Here is a 21139-nt window from a genome sequence, read left to right as displayed (position 1 = left end):
TCTTTTTCGATCTTGAACTTGCGCACGGATAGAGGCGGATGCATAGATCTTGCGACATCACTGCTGCAAAAAGCATAAGCCAGCATGAGGTAGTTAATCTGAGAGGAGGAGCAGAGGCGCTACGGGTCGCGATGGATGTGAACCTAGATACGGGGATCATGTCGCGAGGATGTCTCTCGTAATAGTGATTGTATATACCGGGCCAGATGGGGTTATTCGAGCATCGAAATGATGAGGCCAGGGCCAAAGAGAGATATGAATGAATTGAAACGGCTTTTTATGTTAATGAAGTCCTCCAGAGTAACAGCCTGAAAATCTTGCAACCATGAATTCGCGCCTGTATTACCGCGTCCCATGCGCCTACAATGCTTCTTCTTGTCTGTCCACTTTTGATGTTTTCATCTAGCGGCAAAGCCGCCAGAGATGCCACTACCACATCGGTACATGTCACAAAGAGCACAATCTCATTCAATTGTTCGTATGCTCAGTCGTTCGTTTCCAAACATGATGTACTCCAATGCCAAGTTCGCCCGGTTGAACTTGCCTACTGCTCACGCCTGTACTTCCACTCTGCGTGGCGATGCAGGTGGTAATCCTTACTCTGGATAGCTTTCCAGATACCATAAAGGCCGCCGATGGGCGGCTTCGACTTTACAACTTGGCGCCAGTTCTTAAGCTCCTCTTTCCGGGCATCGACATCAACCTTGACCTTGTTGTAGACCGTTGGTAGGGTCGTAGCGCCATACTTGACACGAAGTTCGTCATACCACTCACGATCATAGGCCTGCCAGAATTCGTCCTCGGTGTAGTATGTGTGCGCGTATAGCCACTTCATCCCGCCGAGCTCGCGCAGCTTATGCTCGAGCGCGCGGTTCTTAGCCACGAACTCGTCAGGGTTCGCAGGGCCCCAGCCCCATAGACCGATGTTGAGCATCGGTTTGGGCGCGGTAGTGACACTGCTCGAGCTGCTACCGGCTGCTGGTCGGGTCTCAATCTCGCCCGTGTGCGGGTGAAAGGTTGGCGGTGCCGTCTGCTTCAAGGGGCAAAGCCACAGCGGCCAGATGTTGAAGTTTTCGGCAGTGTAGTCCACGAAGCGCTCGGCGTTTTTGTAGGGGAGAGCGAGGTCCTGAACGACGAAGCGTGCCGACTCGCCACTCCCGTGCAGCGCACGATAGAGCATACGCGTGTGAAGAAAGTCGTCGAGAAACCAACGGGTGAAGCGCGTGAACGGCACGTACTTGAAGTAATCAAAGGCAGCAGCGCCGACCCAGAAGCCAGCTCGGTCATAGCGGAATAGATATTCGGCCAAGGGGACGAAATCGACGACAGGGGCAGTGCCTTCGATGGCACCGGAAGAGGCGCCAATGGTTCGGTCTTTGACGTGAAGATAGAACCAGGGATCCCAGGCGCCGCTGAAAGTCTGAGGCTTGCTGTCAGCGGGAATATCGTCCGTCAGCTTGCCGGTGATGATGACGCCGTGGTCCTTGGAGAAAAGGATGCCATCAACGTAGTCGTTTTCCGGGTTCATCGTCTCGGCCTGAACCGTCTCGACAGCCTCGGCGACGCTGTGAGTGCGGTGGTACGTCGTCTTCACGTACTTCTTGGCCTCGATCAGTTGAAGCTCAATCATGGTGGTGACACCTAGAGTGCCGACGGCGCCAGCGGCGCCCCGGAAGAGGTCGGATCTCTCATGGCGGCTGGCGCGGACGACCTCGCCGTTTGCCAGTACAAGCTCGACCTCATTGATGGTATCATCGAAGAAGCCATGCTTGAAGCTCGAGCTCTCGCCTGCGGTACCGGCATAGCCTCCTCCGGCCGTGATGCCGGGAAACTCCATAACGACGGGGGGGATCAGGCCGTGACGAAGGGTGCTCTCAACAAGGCGGTCCATGGGGACATTGGGCTCGACCAGGGCAGTGCGCGCGGCTTTGTTGACCTCGAGAACATTGCCGAGGGCGCTGATATCAACGAAGCGATCTCGGCGGAAGGGACGGGTGCTGTTGGTCGAGCCGTGGAAGATGCGGTAGGGCTCCTTCCGGTCGAAGAACGACCGCACTGCAGCAGCAATTTTGGAGACAGTCTTCTTGTGGCGCTCCATGGTCGATAGTCGACGATCGGCAGGTGAGGTCGCGATTTCCGTAGAGCTACAAGGTGAGATTTTTTTTTTACCCCAAATGCCCGCGCAGTGCCACGTTGGAGTAGGTGAGCCCGGTAGGTAGGGAACCTGAGGTAAAATCAAGATTCTGACAGGGGTATGTCGGTACACCAATGCACCTCCAGGGCTACCTTATAGAGGGTGAAGTACGGATACCTTGCGAAGTAACACAATCGTGAGATCCCTATGTTAAGATACCTACCTACCTAGGTAGGCAACGTACCGCATAGTAAGGTAGGCATTCGTAGCTTGTTAGCCCGGAAGATAGCCCGGTTAAGTCAAAGCGCCCCGAAGCACAGTGGTCGCTATGCCCCTGCATATCGGGGAATTTGTATGAACGCAGCAGGGCAATCTACTTATTTCCTCTACCTCTGTGTTATTCCAATTAAGCAACGATATTTCTTCATATCTGTTTCGATGCGCGGCCCTTTTCATGCGGCTCAATATCCGCTTGCCCGACCTTCTTTACATATGTTTTCGTAAATAATTACATAATATGAGTGATGTAGATACCTTACGTTGAACAGCCAGAAATCATGGGGCCGCTTCGATGCCTCAATCCCTTGCTGCTCTCGCCCCCGGTTTTGGCCGCTTACAGTTTTGGGACTGCCTCCGGTGTAGAGTTCAAGCTCTCGTCTTTCTTTTGAAGGACTCTCTTTTGTATCTCCTCGTCAGTCAGCGTGCTGAGCGACACGAACTCGCGAGGAACTTCCTCCAATGACTTGGCCTTGACAGTGGTTGCCTTGGACGATATGCTCTCCGGATTGCTGGTGACCGTCTTCATGAAACCAGTCCAACCCTCAAAGCAACGCTTAGCGTTGGGAATCTTGGCCAAGATCAGGGCAAAGCAGTGTGGCATTCCCTCATACTCTTCGAATACCACGGGCACGCCGTCTTCTCTCAGCTTGCGCGCCATGTACCTGTCCTCGTCCGCTAACAGCTCCCACCCCGTGCAAATGAAGACAGGCGGCGAACCTGTCCAGCTCTTGTTCATGACGAGAGTCACGAGCGGGTGCGCGATGAGATCGTCATCGGCATAAATGCTAGCGCGTGGGGGTTTTGCTGGCCAGGCTTCGCACGGCGGTGGGTTGTACTCGGCATATACGGAGGCCTTTGGCAGGTAGTCAAACTCCCAGTTGGATTCCCAGCTCGGGGAGCTTTGCGTGATATCCATCCATGGCGAGTTGAGGGCCAAACCGCTGGGCAGTGGTATTTCGCGTTCCTCCCCAAGCCATTGTATCTTCCGCTTCTGCCTGCGCAACTCCAGCAGCAGCTGCAGCAAGGCTAAGCTCAAATTACCCCCTGCGCTGCCAATTTGTCAGTGCCGATGTCTCGATTTGGTTCATAATGACGACTCACCTGTCACCGGCTACGACGATGTGCTTCGGCTCAACTCCCTCATGATAGGCATCGGGTGGAGGATACAACAACGTCAAGTAAGAGACAAGAGCATCCATTAGGGCTGCAGGGAAGGGATGCTGCGGAGCCAGCCGGTAGCGGACAGAGTAAAGACGCCCGCCCGTCAGCTTGGCTATTTTCTTGGTGGCAGGTCGATGAGTCGCTGGATCGCAAAGATAGTACGCTCCTCCGTGAAGATACAAGACGGTCAGAGGGTTTGTGACCTCTCTCATCAGTTCATCGAACTTCTCTTTTTCTCCGATTGCCGGCGGTTTCGATTCGGAAGTGGCGCCGGCACGGTAGCCGGTCCATTCAGCCTCAACAGGCACAAGGTCTGGCAGTCTGAGATTGATTTCTGGCGTGCCCGGTGTTCGGAGCGATTGTATCGTGCCTACAACCGCGTCGCGGACGTCCGTCTCGGAGGAAGCAGGACTGGCATAAGTTGAAACCCATATTCTACCCTTGACGCCATTATCCCGATTTGCAAGCTTTTGGGATGATGTGATGGATCGCGGTTTGCTGGCCATGAGATACGAGCGGAGGACAGCGACAATGAGCTCACTCCTTAAATCGAGGTATCTGGCGGGCTTCGATAGATGTAGGACGTGAAGCAGGGCCACCCGTGTTATCAGGGGCACCTTTGGCAGAAGTGAGAGCAATAACTTGAACTGCGCAGGGTCCATATCGAGTGGATTTGGGAAGCCCGATGAAGAAGAGGAAGAAGGACTGTTGAAATTGGCAGAAGTAGTCATTGTTCAAGTCGAGAGGATAGTGGAAGAGGGCTTCTAATATGAGTTGTGAGGTGAAGCAGACAGGTGTTGAACTTGAGCCAAGCCGCGTGCTATGCCTGACGTGGTTGAAACACTCTAATGATATGGTACCCTGGAAGAACAGGCTGCTACCCGTTGAGAAAGAGTCGCAACGGTCAAGGGCTCGTGGTCGACAAAAAGTTTAGATGAGAGGGGATTAACTGCGGTCCCTGGACGAAAGAGCCTGATCTGCATACGTTGTACACCGACTGATGGTCCCGTTCGAGGAAGGTATCCAGAAGCAAGGATGTGGAGTGGAGGAGTGGGAGGACGGAGACGAGGAAGCAGATGAGGAGAGAAGACGAGCTACTGCGTAGCAAGTTTGCGTGTGGCCGGGAAGAGTAGCCGTTTACTGGGGGGGGGACGTCCTTGTAGACTGGGACGAACGACGATGAATGGGGATGAGAAAATGCAACGCTGGCGGATACTGACAGCCCCGCGTAACAGAGCAGAAAGGAATTGTTGAAGATGAAGGAAGACTACCTTGCGAGATGATGACTTGTAGGCCTGTAGGTGCAGGGGGTGTTGATTAATGTGGTGAGAATGAGACAAATCGTGGGAGAGCCTATGACATGCTGCTTGGCAAGGAGCCTCGGTTGTTGTTGATGGGCTGAAGGCTGGGTAAGGTGCCTACCTAGATTGACGAATCGCTTGTGGCCGCCAGACGTTCGTGCAGTACGAGGTGCCTTAGATGCAGTAGTCCACTTGACCAAACGCTAGTTCCCTTGTCAAAATCCTTGCATCCTCTGTTGAAGTATATCGGTGTGATGGAAGACGGCACCAGGTTTGGAGATAAAATGTTCCTCATCATCGTGGCTAGTAAGTGAAGTGACATCTGCAAAAGAGGACAAGAAAGGACGATTGCAAAGCCCCGAGAGCCCGTCGGAGCAATTCGTGCCGTGGCGAACCCAATGAGAAGTCGCCGATGAAGTGAAGAAGGACGGTCCTGCGATCTGGGTGGCCAACGGGAGCGCGTTGCGGTATTCGTATTGAGCATGGTGGAAAGAGCCAGCGTCTCTCGAGACTCGAGAGGCAAGAGCTTCAAGCTTCAGGCGGAATCACGATTGAGATGGCAGATGGGTCGCGGGGATGGGCCCTGCAGGTGGCATGTTTCTCCCCACGACCAGATGACAAGGCACCACCATCATTGGTCATCAGCAGGGCGCTCCGTAGCGTCCGGGACAGGGCGCAACATCGGTCGAAATAGGAAATGGTTGCGGATGGAGACGCTCGACACCAGACTGTTGGCTCTGCTGCGGCCTGGACCTGCCGAACCGACAAATCATCGGCTCCATTGCTTCTAGAAAGTGGGATCAACAGAAAGCACCAGGTGGGCATGTCAAGTGCCGTGGTGCCTTTCCTTCCTTAGAAGATATCATACGCCACCTAAGGTATCAGACATTGGCACATTGGCATCTTTTCTTCATCTCAAGCCACCCTTCACCTCAGCTCATGCAACAGAGCTTTTGTTAGCTGAGCATGAGAGTGATCTGCACCCATTGCCGAATCAAGGAGAATTTACGAAAATGCACCCTTGGCCCGTCCACTTAGAGAAATAAGAAATGCACCCAACACTGCGGCTCTGGCAATATCGCAAAGCACAGCGCAACACAGCACAGCACACCCAGCACAGTGACAGACATGTGGCCTACCTAGCACCTCGTGCAACCTGCAGTTACGTACGTCGGCCCACGCCACCCCATTTCAGAATCACTTGCGAAATCGACAGATACTTGACCACACTGGGCTGAGCTATTTGCGGCTCGCCTTATTCCCGGCAACTACCAATTGCGGGACAACCCCTCGCCCATGCCCACTCACACACACCACAACCCGGCCATGAAACGGTCGATCTGAACAATACGACTCTGCCAACCGCCGGTTGAGGGCTCCGCGCCTCTGTTGTGCCATGTACGACTTTGCCTATCGTGTCGCTTATTTTGAGGGCATGGACATTGCCAAACCCTCAACTCCAACTGATCCGGGCCAACATCTCAAGCTCATTGTACCTGCTGGGCTGGCTCGCCTTGTCCTTCCGGGGGTTCAAGGCACGGAGTTGACCCGGCGCCCGCAAACAGCCCTTTCGACATCACCCCCCCTACACGAACCTTCCCCACGAAACTCTGCTTGCTGGTGCTGGCCGCCCACAGGCTGCAACTCAATGACACTGAGCCCGCATGAAACACGTCAAGCGCCGCTCCCTTCCGACTCGCCGCCGGCTACTTGCCTGTCGTCGCGGTCAGCTAGAATGGTTGTCGGATAGCTTTCGCGCGTGGCACGAGAGCCAGACAAACGGCACTAGTAAAATATCAAACACTCTGGCACACCATTTTGACATTGTATCTTGAATTGGAATGATATATGCCGGCTTATGCAAGCCCATGACTACAATGGCTCCCTTGCACGAACCTGATTACTGTACAAAAGAGAAAAGAACATCGAAACTACGACAACTTCCGTCACGAGCTCGTGGCCTCTTGTTGCGAGCTACCCCCAGCAGACTCAGCGCCGTTGGTTGTCGTCGACGACGCCGCCGCAGAGTCCTTGTTGGCCATGGCCATCTGCCATGCCGGGATCGAGGCCTTTCCACCAGGCTTGCCGCTGAGCGGAGAGGGTCGGTTGAAACTGGGTGTTGCCGTGGTCTTTGGTGTTTCGACAGTGCTCACCGCCTCCTTGTCCCCGCCCTGGCTTCCGTTGCCGGCAGCCCCAGTGGTGCCAGCAACAGAAGCTACGGGCGCAGCACTTCCGCCATTTCGCAATCCATTCGTGCTCGGGGGTGATGCAGCGGCCGACATTCTCTGGGTGATCAATGTCTTCAGACTGGTGAGTTCTGAATTAACCTCCTTGAGTCTGTTATCGGTAGTATCCTTTTGCGTTTCCATGGCCTTAGGGATCGAAGCCTTGAGAACTTGGACATCGTCCTTGATGCGCTGTGCTTCCGACTCCCTTCGCGCGTTTGCAGACCGAAGCTCCTTGACCACAGACTCAAGTTCCGTGAGCGCTGTATCGAGCTTCTCTGTCCGCTCATTCTCCGCCTCCTTGAGAGCTTCAGTGTCTTTGGCCAGCTGCTCAACCAATCCGAATGCTTTGTCGAATTGCTCCTCAATGGACTTCTTGTCTTGCTCGAGCTTCTCGGGGGTTGGGGGAGCGATCATCGGATAAACATATCGCTGGGTTCGTTAGTTGCCATATGTTGGACGCGTCTCTACACAGTTCATACCTTGGCCAGAGCATACGCGCCGTAGCCAACGCCTCCGACGACGGTCGCCATGATAAACCAGTCTCTCCAGTCTCTCTTGGGAGGCGGTGGGGGCGGTTGCCATGCTGCATACTGAGGAGGATATGATTGATAGTACTGTTGCGGTGGTTGCTGCTGGGCGACCGGCATCGGAGTTGGGGCGGCAGTTGGGGCCGGTTGCGCGCCGACTCTGGCAAGAGCGGCATCGATCTCCTCTTGTGTAAGGTTCTTGGTTCGCAGGAAGGCCACGCGATTATCAATGGACGAGCTCGCGACACTTGGGTCCTGGAGAACTACGGGTTTATTAGTCTGATGAGTCGCAGTCCATAGGCTCGGTTCGGGTACTGACATTGCGTCTACCTTCAGTTAGCAATCAACAGAGGAAGCAATGGAATCAGGCCCAGCGTACCGCCGACGCGACGATATCCTCTCGAATCGCCATGGTTGTTATTGTTGCCTTACCAGCCTCGCCACATCACCCAGTCGAGGAGGTGTCGTGTGATGGGTGCGACAGAGACAGATGGCACATGTGTTCCTGAGAAGATGCCGTGGGAAGTCTGCAGCGCAGCTGGCGACAGATACGTAATACGGGGGGCCGGGTTTTGAACCGAGGCTTCGGCGCAGTTCAGCGCGGCTGGGGAACCCGTTAGTCTGGGGTGGCCCCTGCAGGGAAACACCCCGTCAGTCAGATGCAGCCGACGTGACTAAGGTAGGCTTATGTATCTAAAGGTGCTAAGGAAACACCCGATAAACGAGGGAAGCCTCACGTGTTGGGCATCATTTAACAAAAAAAAAAAAAAAAAGTGGTGGCCCTGGCGCCTGCCTTATTGTTTGAGAGGTGCCTCTTGCAGCCAATCAGAATCGAGTAGAGCATTTTGTTTACTTCCCCCAGGGCAACAACACCGACCGATGACTTCTGCAACGGCTTTCCCTTCCCACCCTCACACCTCGAAACCACGCGCCGCGAAAGCAAAGCTGTCGCGCAAACGTATTCTCTGCTCGACGACTTCGGCGCAACGCTTGGAGCATCGCAAGTCGTGTCGCAAGTCGGTCGGCCGCCATTCGACCCCTTGATCATAGCCGTTCCGCGCCATCCCACCATGTCGCAAGACACCGGACTGTGGAGTGTGCGCAGACCAAGAGAGGTATGTGTCAGTCACACTCTGTAGAGAAGCTCCTCGCAGCGATACTTCTCGTTCCTAAGCTGCCCTCTAACATGATGCATAGACCTTAGGAGGTATCAACTACAACTCAGGCTTACCCCAACCCGCATCCGCAATGAAGCGATCGAATTCAGGCGCAGGTGCGCCCTTCTCGAATAGCCATGCTCGCTCCGTGTCGGGCTCCAGACAGTCTTTGGCCCTATCACGACCGAGCCAACCAATGTTCCAGCGCTCCTCTTCTGGAACCAACTTGGCGGAAATGGGCCTTTCTTCTGTCAAGCGAACGTCGATCCGCGACAAGTCTTTCGCGCCGACACCGGCCCCGGGACGCGCCTCCACGGACGCAGACAGGAGGAGCAGTGTATACCGCGCGAGACCTTCAACAAACGGCCCCATGAGCCATCAGTCGTTTTTCCAACAAGCACCCCAGCCCGCCGGCGTACCGCGAGACCCCCGCCCTCTAAAGGACAGGTCGTACCAGGCCAGGATCGGTCAGGAGCTGCTGGACTACCTTGCCCAAAACAATTTCGAGATGCAGATGAAGCACGTGCTATCCCAGAACATTATCAAATCTCCAACACAGAAGGATTTCAACTTCATGTTCCAGTGGCTGTACCGCCGTATCGACCCAAGCCACAAGTTTCAAAAGAACATCGACCAAGAGGTACCGCCCATCCTGAAACAACTGCGGTATCCCTACGAGCGAAGCATCACAAAGAGCCAAATTGCGGCCGTCGGTGGCCAGAATTGGAGCACTTTCCTGGGCCTTTTGCATTGGATGATGCAACTGGCGCAAATGCTCGATGGCTACGCCTGCAATCGGTACGACGACGCCTGCCTAGAGAGCGGTATCGACGTCACTGGAGATCATATTATCTTTGACTTCCTCAGCAAAGCGTACAGGGATTGGCTTTCCATGGACGAGGATGCGGACGACGAGGACGCCAATCGAGTGCTGGCGCCACATGTGGAGCGGATGGCCCAGGCCTTCGAGCAGTCCAATTCCAAGTACACTTCCGAGCTTGAAATGCTTGAGGCAGAGAACAGCCGACTACTGCGAGAAATAGAAGACCTCGAGAAATCAACCCCTGATCCTGCAGTCCTCGATAACCACTTCAGGATCATGGAAGAAGACAAGGTCAAATTCGAGGAGTACAATGCTCTCGCCATGCAAAGGTCAGACAAATACGAAAACCGCATACAGGTCTTGCAGGAGGAGCTGGACAAGCTCATGCAAGAGCTGAAGGAAGTCGAGGGCGAGCGCCGAGGCTTGCAAAAAGCTGTGGACGATCTGGGTATCAGCATGCAGGATATCGACCGCATGACTGCTGAACGAGAGCGTCTGCAGAAAGGCATCGAGTCGGCGGTGCAGAGGCTAGAAGAGGTCAAGAAGAAGGTAGCAGACAAGGAGATGGATGCAAGCAGGAAGCTGGACGAGCTGGAGCGAATGGTTGACAAGTACAACACTCTCGCGTATCAAATTGCCCTCATCCCAGCGACGGCTGTCAACGCCAAGGGCAAGGACTACGAACTGCAAGTCACAGTCAACGACGGGCCAGACTTTAGCCCGTCTCAACTCAAGGGCTCCAGCGGAGCTTCGTCTTCGGATAGGTTGCTCGCCGACCCCGTGACTGGGTACCAGCCTGCGCACATTCTCAACCTTGACCTGCGAGGACAGGTGAAGAACAGCTTCCTCGCGCTGAGGAAAGAGATCTCTGAGCGGAGAAGCATTGCGATGGACATGATGATGAAGGATCATGACCTGCTTGACGGCATCAAGGAGGCCATCGAGGACAAACGAAACGAGGTCGAAGCGCTCGAACATCGAGTTCGTGCTGCCGAGGAAGAGTATGAGAAGACCAAAGAGGTAAGTTCATGTATCACGACGAAAGCACATGAATGGCGGCTGACTTTGCATAACAGGTCACAACGGCGCAAAAGATGGCTTCCGACGCCCAAATCGAGAAGATGGAAAAGGAGCTTGCAAAGATGCGGGCTTCGTTATCCGAATCAGTGCAACTCATGGAACAGCGAGAGATGAACACCAGCATCGAGTAAGTGCCGTTAATCAAAGAGATCATTGTGGACACAACTGATAATGTATTGCAGGTATGAGCAGCTTGTGCTTCGTGCCAACTCCTTGAGAGAGGAGCTCCACACGGAGATTGACCGGATGCTCAACGACGTGATCAAGTTCAAGATACATGTGCAGAAGAACTTGGAAGAGTACGAAGATTTTGTCACCAACGAATTGGAGGATGAATTGGGCAGCGGCAGTGGGACTAGGGATGATACCCGGAGCATGGATATGTGAGGTGCTTTACAAGTTCTTGGGCGGCTCGGTGGACGTCCTGGAGGAGGACAGTCCCTTGTCAGTCTGCTGAGCGTTCGGGTGCGCGTTTTGTTTCTGTTCTGCTTTGGGTGTTGTTTCTCAGATACCATGATGACGGATAATGACGGTTTGGGAAGACTAGCGCAGTCCCAGGTATATGATTTTGTATTGGCTGTTCTAACTATGCACACTTTCGCGCGGTGTTATCGCCAGTGGGCGCCCAACCCGATCCGACTCATCCACGGGTGAATCGTTTTCCCGCGTTTCAAGGGCCGCCGCCAACTTGCGCCTCCAACTTGATGCAAAGGAGCAATAACCCCATTCTTAGCGATTTCTGTCCAGCGGCAGGCCGGACTTTTCCAGCACTCCGCTCCGCGTATGGCAAAATGCAGCCCGTAGGTCAAAAGGTCGGGTGGACGGCGAGTCGGCGAAAGGATAGGGAGCTCCGATGCTGATTTTAGGCTATCAGCGCCGGAGCTATAGCTTTCCTTTGCCGCACTTTATGTCCGATAACTCCACCAAAACAAAAGGTGACGGGTGCAAACGTAGAGCTTGTACATGGTGACGCGCAGACTAGGTAACCCGGGATGGGCAGGCAAGTAAGCCGGGCAATGTAATAGGGCACCGCCATCATGCGACACGGGTGAATTTTAATGCCACAATAGACGCGGCCTGCGCAGCCTGGGCGGTTCCTCGCAATTTGTCGGGACATAGCTATATATTAGTCGCCGTAAACCCGACTGAAGGTCGGTTAGTATGTGAACGGAGTTTACGCTGCTTGAGTGCTCGTTGGCCCATTGCTTTGCCCGGCCCGCCCGGCCACCAATAGCATACTTGCTTCTGGAGACATGATGTTTTCTGCGAGAACACCCACAGCTGCTCTATATGTCCCTTTGCCCCCTAGGAATCTTTCCCCAATGCCTTATAAAAGCCATGTCCAGGTTACGACACTTCCTGCGCACGTTCTTTCAGCAACCAACAGTTCGCCTCGGTGCTAGAAAAGCGTCAACCACTCCAACCTCCATCCTTGCCATCTCAATGGCTTCATATACGACTGCTGTAGCCAAGATCCCCGAGCTGGGCCCCTCACCCGACGATGCTTCTTCCAAGCCGCACCATGTGAAGAAGAACGGCGCCACCGTCGGCTTCAAGAATATTCATCCCTCTTATGGTGATGGCGTCGGTCCTTGGGAGCTCATTAAGCATGTCGTTTGGTACGCCCTGCCACGTTCCCAGCCGCCGTCCCTCAGCAACACTGGCTAACAATCCCGTGGTCTAGGCCGAGCTGGACAGGCAAGCTGCCGTCTCCTGACACGACGCCTCCAAATGTTTCCGTCATCAAGCCAGACTTCCTGCCCAGCCGCACAGCCTCCGCTAAGCTCCGCGCGACATGGCTCGGCCACGCCTGCTACTACGTCGAGTTTCCCTCCGGGCTGCGCGTGCTGTTCGACCCTGTCTTCGAGGATCGCTGCTCGCCCTTCACCTTTTTGGGTCCCAAGCGATATACTCCGAAGCCCTGCGACCTCGCTGATATTCCCTTCGTCGACGCAGTTCTCATCAGCCACAGTCACTACGACCACCTCTCCCACGAGTCCGTCCTCACGATCCAGAAGCACAACCCGAAAGCCCACTTCTTCGTCGGCATGGGTTTGGAGTCGTGGTTCAAGAAGGCCGGCCTGAAAAATGTGACGGAGCTGGATTGGTGGGAGGATGCGGAAATCACATTGACCGTCGAGAAAGGTACCGCTGACGAGCCCGAGACTATCACCGCCCAAGTATCGTGCCTCCCATGCCAGCACACATCCGCCCGCACACCGTTCGACAAGGACGAGACCTTGTGGGCTTCGTGGGGTGTCAAATCAGGCGCGAAGTCCGTCTGGTTCGGAGGTGATACTGGGTACCGTGCCGTGCCGTACGTTCCCCCGAGTGTCGACGACTACGGCCCGGAATTCGCCTCTCTGCCGGTTTGCCCGCAATTCAAGCAGATTGGCGAGTTCAGAGGCCCTTTCGATCTCGGTCTGATCCCCATTGGCGCATACTATCCTCGGGTCGCTTTCTCGCCGATGCACGCCAATCCTTTTGACTCGGTCGAGATTTTTAAAGATACTAAGTGTCAGCGCGCCATGGGCATCCATTGGGGGACCTGGGCCCTGACTATGGAGGAAGTCTTGGAGCCGCCCAAGCTTCTTCAGCTGGCCATGAAGCGCAAGGGCCTTCCTGAGAATGGTGTTTTTGACGTCTGCGACATTGGAGAAAGCAAAGAGTTCTAACTCAGTTGGAGGTGGGAGTCGCAGTGTACACCTCATTAGTGCTTTCCTTGCATGGCGAGTTGGCGTTTGGTTCTCAAGTCCCGTCAGGATGATTGGGCTCGTGGTTGTTTTATAAGGAGGAATACCATAGATAGCGTGACAATGGGTGCGAATAAGCACTTGGCTAATACTAGACATGATTTTCGTTGCACTGCACCTGTCAGCACCCATAGTACATTTCTCTCCGATGTGGGCGCAGGGCTTTGCGTCGCGTGGGCCGGGCTTGTTGCGACTTTTGTGTACTTGTCACTGTCACAATGGTGGAGTCAGTGTCTTGTTCCAGTAGGCACGAGGTCGAGTAACAACTTTCGGACGAGCGTTTTGTATGTACTCGGCGCTCTCACACGTTCATTCAGACGGAAGGCAGGCATCTCGTCTCGAAAATAGAGTGGTATTCTGCTTGGCCCGATTGTCCGGCAACTTGATATAGCTTACGGGAGTCTTTGACCCCAACGCCTTTTCCAACCGCTGCCACCAATGCTGAGGTGTCGTCTAACCTGGACCAGGGCTCCGCGCAACGCCGAACAATGCAAACCAACATAAGAGAATTTTCAACCTGATTGACACAGAGACTTGTCCTGACTATCCCATCCAAAGTTCACATTACACATGATTGACCCCGTACAGACTTCAAATGTGGTCGGCCAAAGGGGGTTTAGAGAAGATAAAGAGATGAAAGGAAAAGGAACGGGCAATCACAATATTCTACTCGCCAGCGCCGACACATCATCCGACTGCGCGAGTTGATCAAACGCCTTGACGAGCCCCATTGCTGCACCAGCCGCGGCACCGCCCACAACAACCATCTCCAGGCCACCGACCACGGCCTGCCGCACAGCGCGGAAGCCTTGCCAGCCAGAGACGATGCAAGTTTTGACGTAACCAAAGGCGAAGAGAGCGACAGCCATGACGGCGACGGACACGTAGAGGGCGAGATAGACGTCCTCGGAGGGAACGAAGAAGTAGGGGAACAGGGGAACAAGACCGCCCAGAAGGTAGCCGGCAGCAATGGTCAACGCCGAGACGAAGGCGCGGTTCGAGGCCGGTTCTTGTTCGCAATGATGGAACTGCATTAGGAAGTCGATGAGACGGGGCGAAGTCGAGAGATGGTCCGTCACCTCCTCGAGAGTGTGTTTAGGGAGGTCGTAGGGTTCGAGAACTTCCCGGACCTGAGCGCGGGCGAGGTTCGGATCATCTTGCGTCAGGCGGGTACACTCGTTGAGGGTTTCCTTGTAGGAAGCGCTGCGGAAAGACAACGTTAGCATCATGTAGGAAGAGGAATGGATATTGTTTCTGGACAACAGGCCGGGGGAGAGCAGGGACTCACGCCTCGCTTTTGGCTCCGAGATAACCACCTAAACCCATGGAGATGGCCCCGGCAATCAGCTCGGCCATACCTCCGAAGATGACAACCTTGGTCTGGCCTAGCGCAGACAGACCAGCTGTAAGGGCAAATGGCACCGTCAAGCCGTCAGACAGACCAATAGTAGCATCGGAGATGACACGGGCATCGATGCGGAAGCGGCGAGAGTCGCTCTCGGAGGCTGTGGAGTTCGTAGATGTGATTGTCGCCATCGTCGCCGTCGATGCTGTCCTGGCACCCAGCAGAGGCTGTCTCTCAAGATCCCCCTCGGCGATGGTATCGTCAGAGCATGTGCTCTCTGCGCGCTCGTTGACCGGTCTGCGGGCGGGAGCCTGTGTGCGCCCGAACAGGAGGTTTTTCAGTGTGACGAGACCCATGATGAAGCTTCGTTCGGCTATCTTTGGCCTGCTCCCAAGAGCGTCCTGAGAAGAGGAGGTCTTGTAGCCAGAGAGTCCAATAACTCTGCTCTCCGTCAGATCCTGAGGGATCGAGGCCTGTCTCTTCCGTCAAGGAGGCAAGATGATGGACGCTTTGAATTTATTGTCCGCCTGGGGTGACGCCAGAAGCTGGCGGCGTCGAGGAGAAAGTCTGGGGTAATAAGACAAGCGGAAAAGCTGACTTGTTTGTTTTCTTTCCTATGCCTTGCTTAGATTCTGTCTGGGGTGTATAGTCGCGAGTGGTGATCTAGGCAAGTGCCAACAATCTGAGACGAGACAGGCTTCTGGTGTCTTTAATACAAGTCACATTCCTATGCTACATGCTTTCCACAAGCTTCGCTACCCGGGTGGGATATAAAGAAAAACCAGAAGAACCCGGGCAACGAACTGGTAACTTCCTAGCCCCCTGGCAAGCTAACAGAAGACAAGCTTGGCCCTTTCACTCACAGACGATTTTTTGGACTCTTGTTCGTCGACAGGTCTCTCAATGAGACCCTCAGACCCATCGAGGACCTGGGGCCTGGACCTGGTCGTCCCCCATCTGCAGGGCTTGGTGTGCAGCGGGTTACCCTTCAGACGAGTAAGCATCATTAAACGTTCCCTGATTGGCTTGGCTGGTTCTCTAAGCAGAATCCTGAGGATGGTGATTGGGTCGGGAGCGCCCCCCAGCTTCCTCCCACCCCTCTCCTCCGTCACCACAGGCTGCTTTCTCGGGAGCTGACTTGGGGGTCCGCGCTGCGCTTGCGCAGGGCTCGCACGAAGGTTCTGTCAAGTTGCCCCTTTTGGCGTCTGTAGAAGCATGTTGCCTCCCACTGATTGGCCTGCCCAACCCTCCGACCCTCCGGGAGGTCACGGACGGCGTCCCGGCGTTTACTTTTTTGTGGTATCCCCCGTTCGGTATTGGTGCCGAGAGACCAGCAGGCCTGGCCGCCTGACAAGCTCCAGAGTGCAAAGATTTCAATGGCGGTCGGAGGAGGAAACACAAGCAGGAAAAATCAGTGACCGCTGAGCAAGGCTGCCGTCTCGATGTCCGACTCCCACGCAGCTCCGCTCGGGGCTCGGCGCGGTGAATTGAAATGCGGCGTGCTTGACTGGCTCACGACCAAAGGCGAACACAAAAACGGCCTTGCACATACATACAGGTAACGCTTCCCTACAGGCTGTCTGGCCGTTAAGGCCGTCTCCGTCTTCTCCGACGCAAAACCCCGCCCAGATCGAAAGCCATCTTGTTACGTGGAGTCCAGGCTTCACAAGGGCTTCGTCACCCTGGAATGACGTTGCTCCAGAAGAGAGACTGCCCATGATGCAATAAAATTCCTTTGCCGTCTTCACCATCGTCACCTGACATCTGATATCTGATGGAGGTGCCTTCTCCTCGATGGACATCCTAAGCACCTGGAACAAGCAAAACTAGACACACGCGGAATTCGTCTGCATTTCTTGTTTGGGAGACTGCCTATTTTCCTTTTGCCATGGCGACTTTTTTCCTGTGGCTTCATTTACCCTCTATTGTATTCATCGTGGTATTGGTGTTATTGTTGTCATTTTGCCGTCGTCGTCCTCAAGTATAGGCAGGAAATACGGCCGCGTAGAGCAGACAACTTCCCTACCTACACAAGTCTCGCAATTGATGTGCAAAATAAGAGCGATTCAAGCATTGCGCTGCTGCTGCGCTTTGACGTCGCAACATTCAATTGCTGCCGGCCATGTCCCTGTGGACAAAGTTTCCATAGCACGCTTTAGCATTCCGCGGGACGCTTCCTGTGTTTTGTCTGAAGCGGCTTGCGCTCCAAACTTGGGTCCCCTAGAGTGAAAACCTGATGAACGGTCCTGGCCCACGGGAACGACAATGACCATGTCGAACCATAGCTACGTCTTACACACGCCCAGTTGTGTGGCACCCACTACGGAGACTGGGGGATGGATGGCATTTGAGTCCTGCCTTGGGCCCAGGCGGGTCGGCGCGAAACTTCGGCTCCGACTCTGGTTGGACGCGAGCTAGGTTGTCATCTCGGTCGGGTGAACCGTTCGCCACCTGCTATTCCGTAATAATGACCCTCGGCCTGCCCTTCTCATTACAAAATATCCGAAAATCCTGTCCAATACACACATCACGTTGTTTGCCATTTGCAGCATTTACCGCCGTCCGCGAACTCGTGCTTTTTGTCGCAACGCATCTTCAATATCATCATGGGTCTTCCCCTCAAGCTTGGCGTTCCCAACGTCCCTGAAGAGTCTTCTTCTCAGCAGCAGTCAAGCCAGCCCGCTGCGGCCCGAAGCCAAGAGGCGTCGCAGGCGGCCACCGGGGCAGGCGCAAATATCGGGGCCGGCACCACACGTCCCAAGACGGAGGCTGAGCTCGAAGCCGATCGACTTTACGAGGAGGCTATGGAGGAAGAATATGCCAAGAGAGATGGTGGCTCATGAAGCATGTGTCACCGGTAGCTTAGGCACAGATGGCTTCAAGGAAATCCTGTACCTGTATTGCTGTTGGGTATTCATTTCGACTAGTGATATTGCACCCCTGTTCGTGATATCTATCTAATGACTGGCCTGCCGCTTCTTTCTGTCAACACCCGCACGCATGCTAAGCCACAGAGAACGGATGGGCCTCCGTGTTGAACACGAACTTGTTGTCCGCCACATCTACCTGCACTTTCGCGTCCGTAGCTTGGATCAAGTAGCTGTACTTCATTACCTCTGCAAACCAGAAGCTCTCCTGGAAGTCATCGAAGGACCCTCCCTTGGGATCGTTCACATTCGTAATGGATGAGAAACCGCTGCCGGCGCTGCAAGTCTTGTTGATGGCAAGGAAAGCGTCCCAGGCCCAGTCCTGATACTTGGAATCTCCAGTAGCGCGGTAGGCGTAGTAGTAGCTCTCAATGACTTCTGGTCGAAGCACATACGAACCACCATCACTCCTAATCCAAAATCCGGCTCGGTTGTAAAACTCCGTGTCGTTGGCGGGTGGTTGCGGGTTCAAGGTGGTGTTAATGCCGGGCTTGTCCTCAAACCAACGGAAGACTTCAGGTCCGATGCGGGTGGCCGTCTGCTTGTACGTCTCACGGCAAGCCTCTGTGAGCTTGATACCGAAATCGACGTACTTCTGTTCTTTGAGAACGAGACCTCCCAAAATGAAGTTGCCTCCATCAAAGCATGCCACTGTCGAGAAGATCAGCAATAGTTGCCCTCGATCGGGTCGAGAAACTCACAGTGTGTCGAAACAAACCTCAGCTGGGCGTTGGTGTAGGCAGCCAAGAACGTCAAGTCAGGACGCGTTGACGGGTTCGAAGCTAAAAACTTGATTGAAGAGTCGGCGGCGGCAATCCAGCGGTCCTTGTAAAGAGAGAAGCGCTTTTGGTCATACACCCACATCTTGATGAGATATTCGTAGAAGCTGTCGGTGCCACCATTCCAACCTCCACTACGATCAGCGAATGTTCCATTGGAGATGAAGACATCCGTGCCTAGCAGACCAGGAAACACCTCTTCATTGGGCTTCAGCAGATAGTCCTCGCCACGCTGAGACAGGTTGGCGTATTGTGTGTCGCCTGTAAGATCGCTAAGCCGAGTCCACTCTAGGACGAGTGTTCCGATGGTCGCAATGCCGTTGGTGCTAGAACCGTTCTTGCGAGGCTTCGGATCGTAGACAAGAATGTTGTCTGGAACTCCGGACGGGGTATCAAATGCCACCTTGAGGTTGTCCGCAAGTTTCTTCGCCTGGGTAAGCAGCGCATCCACACCTGCTGAGTTGGAAGCAACGTCCCTCAGAACGCCCTTCAGCATGTCGTGTCCTGGACTTTCAGTTAGCCGGGAACCACGCGAGCGGCGATTGTAGAGCTCGGATTTACCTGACAGCAGACCACCCAGATATCGGATGGTTGTTTCGAAAACCGACACTTCGGTGGATGTCACGTCAAAGTTGATTGTCGGTACGAAATCCAGAATTTGCCCAACGATATCTTTGTTCTCCATGATGATGGCCGTACTCAAAGCATCAACAGCACTGGCGCCCCATCCGTTTCTACAGCAGACATATCAGCAACAGTCTTGCGCAGGACTGAGCGCGAGACTTACCGGTCGTTTTCAAACGTGTTGGAGACCGGCTTCAGCGTGTCATTCGGGAACGCAAATTTGCGATAGCCATCCCACGAACGTTGGAAAGCTTCTTTCACAGCGTTGGCTCTGTCTGGCTGGTTCGTATAGTTGGGAGTCGCAGCAGGTTGCACTGAGCTTTGCGGGCTGGCCGACGCTTGGGCAAGAAGCCCGGCGAAGGCCAATATGCTTCCGGAGCGTGAAAGACGCATTGTATCCAAAGAGAGGTCTCTGACGAGTACAGATGATGCCTGGGGACAGTCGCAGTAGTAGCACCGTACGCAAAGTCCAAAGGGACATCCAAGCCAAGGTGAGGTAGGCAACGGACGAAAGTGAGGAGGTAGGATGCGCAGTGGTTGAGGACGCGGGAAAGAGGGAGTCAAGATATAAGACGCACGCGGAGAGAGGGAACCAGCGCCAAAGGAATCATGAGCAGGAGCGCGGAAAGTTAATAAAATTTCGAATGAGTGGCCGGGGCAGGTTGGGATCATGCAACTGCAACCCGTAAGAAATCGGTTGATTCTGGTACAACCCAAGGAGACTGGATAAACTCTGTTTCTCGTCCAGAGTCCCCGGACATTGTGATTGTGCCTACCCTTGTCTCATGGTCTGGACGTTCCGCTGCGCCCCTGCTTCTCCTGCTTCTTCTTCCTGCACGTTGTGGTTTTTGATTGCCAAAGTTCCAATCCCTAGCTAATCAGTCGGGAATCGCTAGCCCGCATGATGATGCGTTTCTCCAGTTTCTCTGTGTCGTGCATCGGCCGTTCTTCTCGATGCTACCCACCCCTCAACAGGGCGAGGTTGCACGCAGAGCTCCAGATGAACACGATACATTCGCATCATCCACGCCAGGGTTGCACTTTGGTAGGGCTGCAAAGCGATTAGAGGGTAGTTCGCCATCACGCGAGCCAAGTCCGTCGGTCGGCGTACATGACTGGCAGCAACACGCGCAGAGCAGATCTTGCCGAGTTGGTCGCTCGCCCTGAAGTGAGAAAGTCATCAGGCACGGACTGGTTTTGCTGAATCAGGCACGTGCGGAGCAGTGGTTGAGAAAACCCCCTTGCCAGTGCAACCCAAAGCTAAATGCAGAGTCGCGTTGCATAGAGGACAAGATCGCAAAAGAAATGCAGGTGAAGGCAGGCCCAGCCTAATGCCCGAGCCTCCGAGCCTCCTGTCTCCTGGGGGCCTCACCACCTGCATCGTCCAGTCGCCATCGCCCCAGCGGGGTCCAGTACAACTCCCAAGGCCCTGGAGTTGCAATTGACTCTGGCCACCTTCTTGGCAACAACGGCGAAGAGACAGGACTGCAACCATCCACATGCGCCTATTGCCGTTGCACCCGGCGCAACATTGCCGTTTAACGCCAGAACCCTTGGCTGCTAACCTTCTAATGAACATACTGCCAGCTGATTGTTTCTTGGCTTTGACGCATGTTGTGCAACTCTTTTCATGTACGGTAAAGGAGGAGCGACGGCACTAGTTGCTCGCCAGACACCAATATTGCAAAAGCCTCCCACATCACCAGCAAGCGGACGCGGCGTAGCGGCCAGCAACATAACAGTCCGTCAAATATCAACCACTTGACTTGGTCAGAAGGTGCCATTGGAAGAGACATAAGCGCATCTGTGACGATCATCATCTCCAACTTGGTTGAGTTCGGTGCCTGCGGAAGCGTCCTGGCTCCCCCGCATTGGGCGAACAGAATGGAACACCAGACTTCCCCCCACCTGCTCCGTGAAACGTTGTGGATGGCGTGGGATGGTCCCAAGTAGCATCAAAATGTCCCGTCCATAAGTGCAGCGCGTCTCCTGACTGGCCCCTGCGTCTAATGAGCAAACGG

General features: G+C 54.5%; 9 protein-coding genes across 9 annotated transcripts; 3 read left to right on the top strand and 6 right to left on the bottom strand.

Moving 5' to 3' along the window:
- Window positions 1-544: 544 nt before the first annotated feature.
- CGGC5_v014791 (Delta(24)-sterol reductase) lies at window positions 545-2098 on the bottom strand (the record flags this gene model as incomplete). Its single annotated transcript, XM_032029683.1, has 1 exon — window positions 545-2098. The coding sequence occupies one exon, from the start codon at window positions 2096-2098 to the stop codon at window positions 545-547; it is 1554 nt and encodes a 517-aa protein (XP_031890983.1).
- Window positions 2099-2747: 649 nt separating this feature from the next.
- On the bottom strand, window positions 2748-4236 carry est-1 (Esterase; the record flags this gene model as incomplete). Its single annotated transcript, XM_032029682.1, has 2 exons — window positions 2748-3462; window positions 3515-4236. 2 exons carry the CDS (start codon window positions 4234-4236, stop codon window positions 2748-2750), a joined length of 1437 nt encoding a protein of 478 aa, XP_031890984.1.
- A 2585-nt stretch (window positions 4237-6821) lies between these two features.
- Window positions 6822-8042, bottom strand: PEX14 (Peroxisomal membrane protein PER10; the record flags this gene model as incomplete). Its single annotated transcript, XM_032029681.1, has 4 exons — window positions 6822-7532; window positions 7583-7893; window positions 7950-7956; window positions 8010-8042. 4 exons carry the CDS (start codon window positions 8040-8042, stop codon window positions 6822-6824), a joined length of 1062 nt encoding a protein of 353 aa, XP_031890985.1.
- Window positions 8043-8700: 658 nt separating this feature from the next.
- On the top strand, window positions 8701-11077 carry NDC80 (putative kinetochore protein NDC80; the record flags this gene model as incomplete). Its single annotated transcript, XM_032029680.1, has 4 exons — window positions 8701-8745; window positions 8828-10630; window positions 10687-10817; window positions 10873-11077. The coding sequence occupies 4 exons, from the start codon at window positions 8701-8703 to the stop codon at window positions 11075-11077; spliced, it is 2184 nt and encodes a 727-aa protein (XP_031890978.1).
- A 1056-nt stretch (window positions 11078-12133) lies between these two features.
- Window positions 12134-13365, top strand: Napepld-1 (N-acyl-phosphatidylethanolamine-hydrolyzing phospholipase D; the record flags this gene model as incomplete). Its single annotated transcript, XM_032029679.1, has 2 exons — window positions 12134-12309; window positions 12375-13365. The coding sequence occupies 2 exons, from the start codon at window positions 12134-12136 to the stop codon at window positions 13363-13365; spliced, it is 1167 nt and encodes a 388-aa protein (XP_031890979.1).
- A 734-nt stretch (window positions 13366-14099) lies between these two features.
- Window positions 14100-15144, bottom strand: cccA-0 (Vacuolar iron transporter cccA; the record flags this gene model as incomplete). The annotated part of the gene is made up of 2 exons (XM_032029678.1): window positions 14100-14646; window positions 14732-15144. The coding sequence occupies 2 exons, from the start codon at window positions 15142-15144 to the stop codon at window positions 14100-14102; spliced, it is 960 nt and encodes a 319-aa protein (XP_031890980.1).
- Window positions 15145-17394: 2250 nt separating this feature from the next.
- CGGC5_v014785 (uncharacterized protein) lies at window positions 17395-17631 on the top strand (the record flags this gene model as incomplete). The annotated part of the gene is made up of 1 exon (XM_032029677.1): window positions 17395-17631. The coding sequence occupies one exon, from the start codon at window positions 17395-17397 to the stop codon at window positions 17629-17631; it is 237 nt and encodes a 78-aa protein (XP_031890981.1).
- A 160-nt stretch (window positions 17632-17791) lies between these two features.
- On the bottom strand, window positions 17792-19511 carry mns1B-0 (putative mannosyl-oligosaccharide alpha-1,2-mannosidase 1B; the record flags this gene model as incomplete). The annotated part of the gene is made up of 4 exons (XM_032029675.1): window positions 17792-18366; window positions 18417-18998; window positions 19056-19228; window positions 19282-19511. The coding sequence occupies 4 exons, from the start codon at window positions 19509-19511 to the stop codon at window positions 17792-17794; spliced, it is 1560 nt and encodes a 519-aa protein (XP_031890784.1).
- Window positions 19512-19901: 390 nt separating this feature from the next.
- Window positions 19902-20731, bottom strand: CGGC5_v014783 (uncharacterized protein; the record flags this gene model as incomplete). Its single annotated transcript, XM_066153147.1, has 4 exons — window positions 19902-19950; window positions 20084-20169; window positions 20230-20281; window positions 20700-20731. 4 exons carry the CDS (start codon window positions 20729-20731, stop codon window positions 19902-19904), a joined length of 219 nt encoding a protein of 72 aa, XP_066007459.1.
- Window positions 20732-21139: the final 408 nt, after the last annotated feature.

This window comes from Colletotrichum fructicola (assembly GCF_000319635.2).
Source record: "Colletotrichum fructicola Nara gc5 chromosome Unknown KSG_Nara_v1_contig09, whole genome shotgun sequence".
Lineage (NCBI taxonomy): Eukaryota > Fungi > Ascomycota > Sordariomycetes > Glomerellales > Glomerellaceae > Colletotrichum > Colletotrichum fructicola.
Note: the sequence above shows the minus strand (reverse complement) of the source record. Positions and strands in the feature narration are given on the sequence as shown.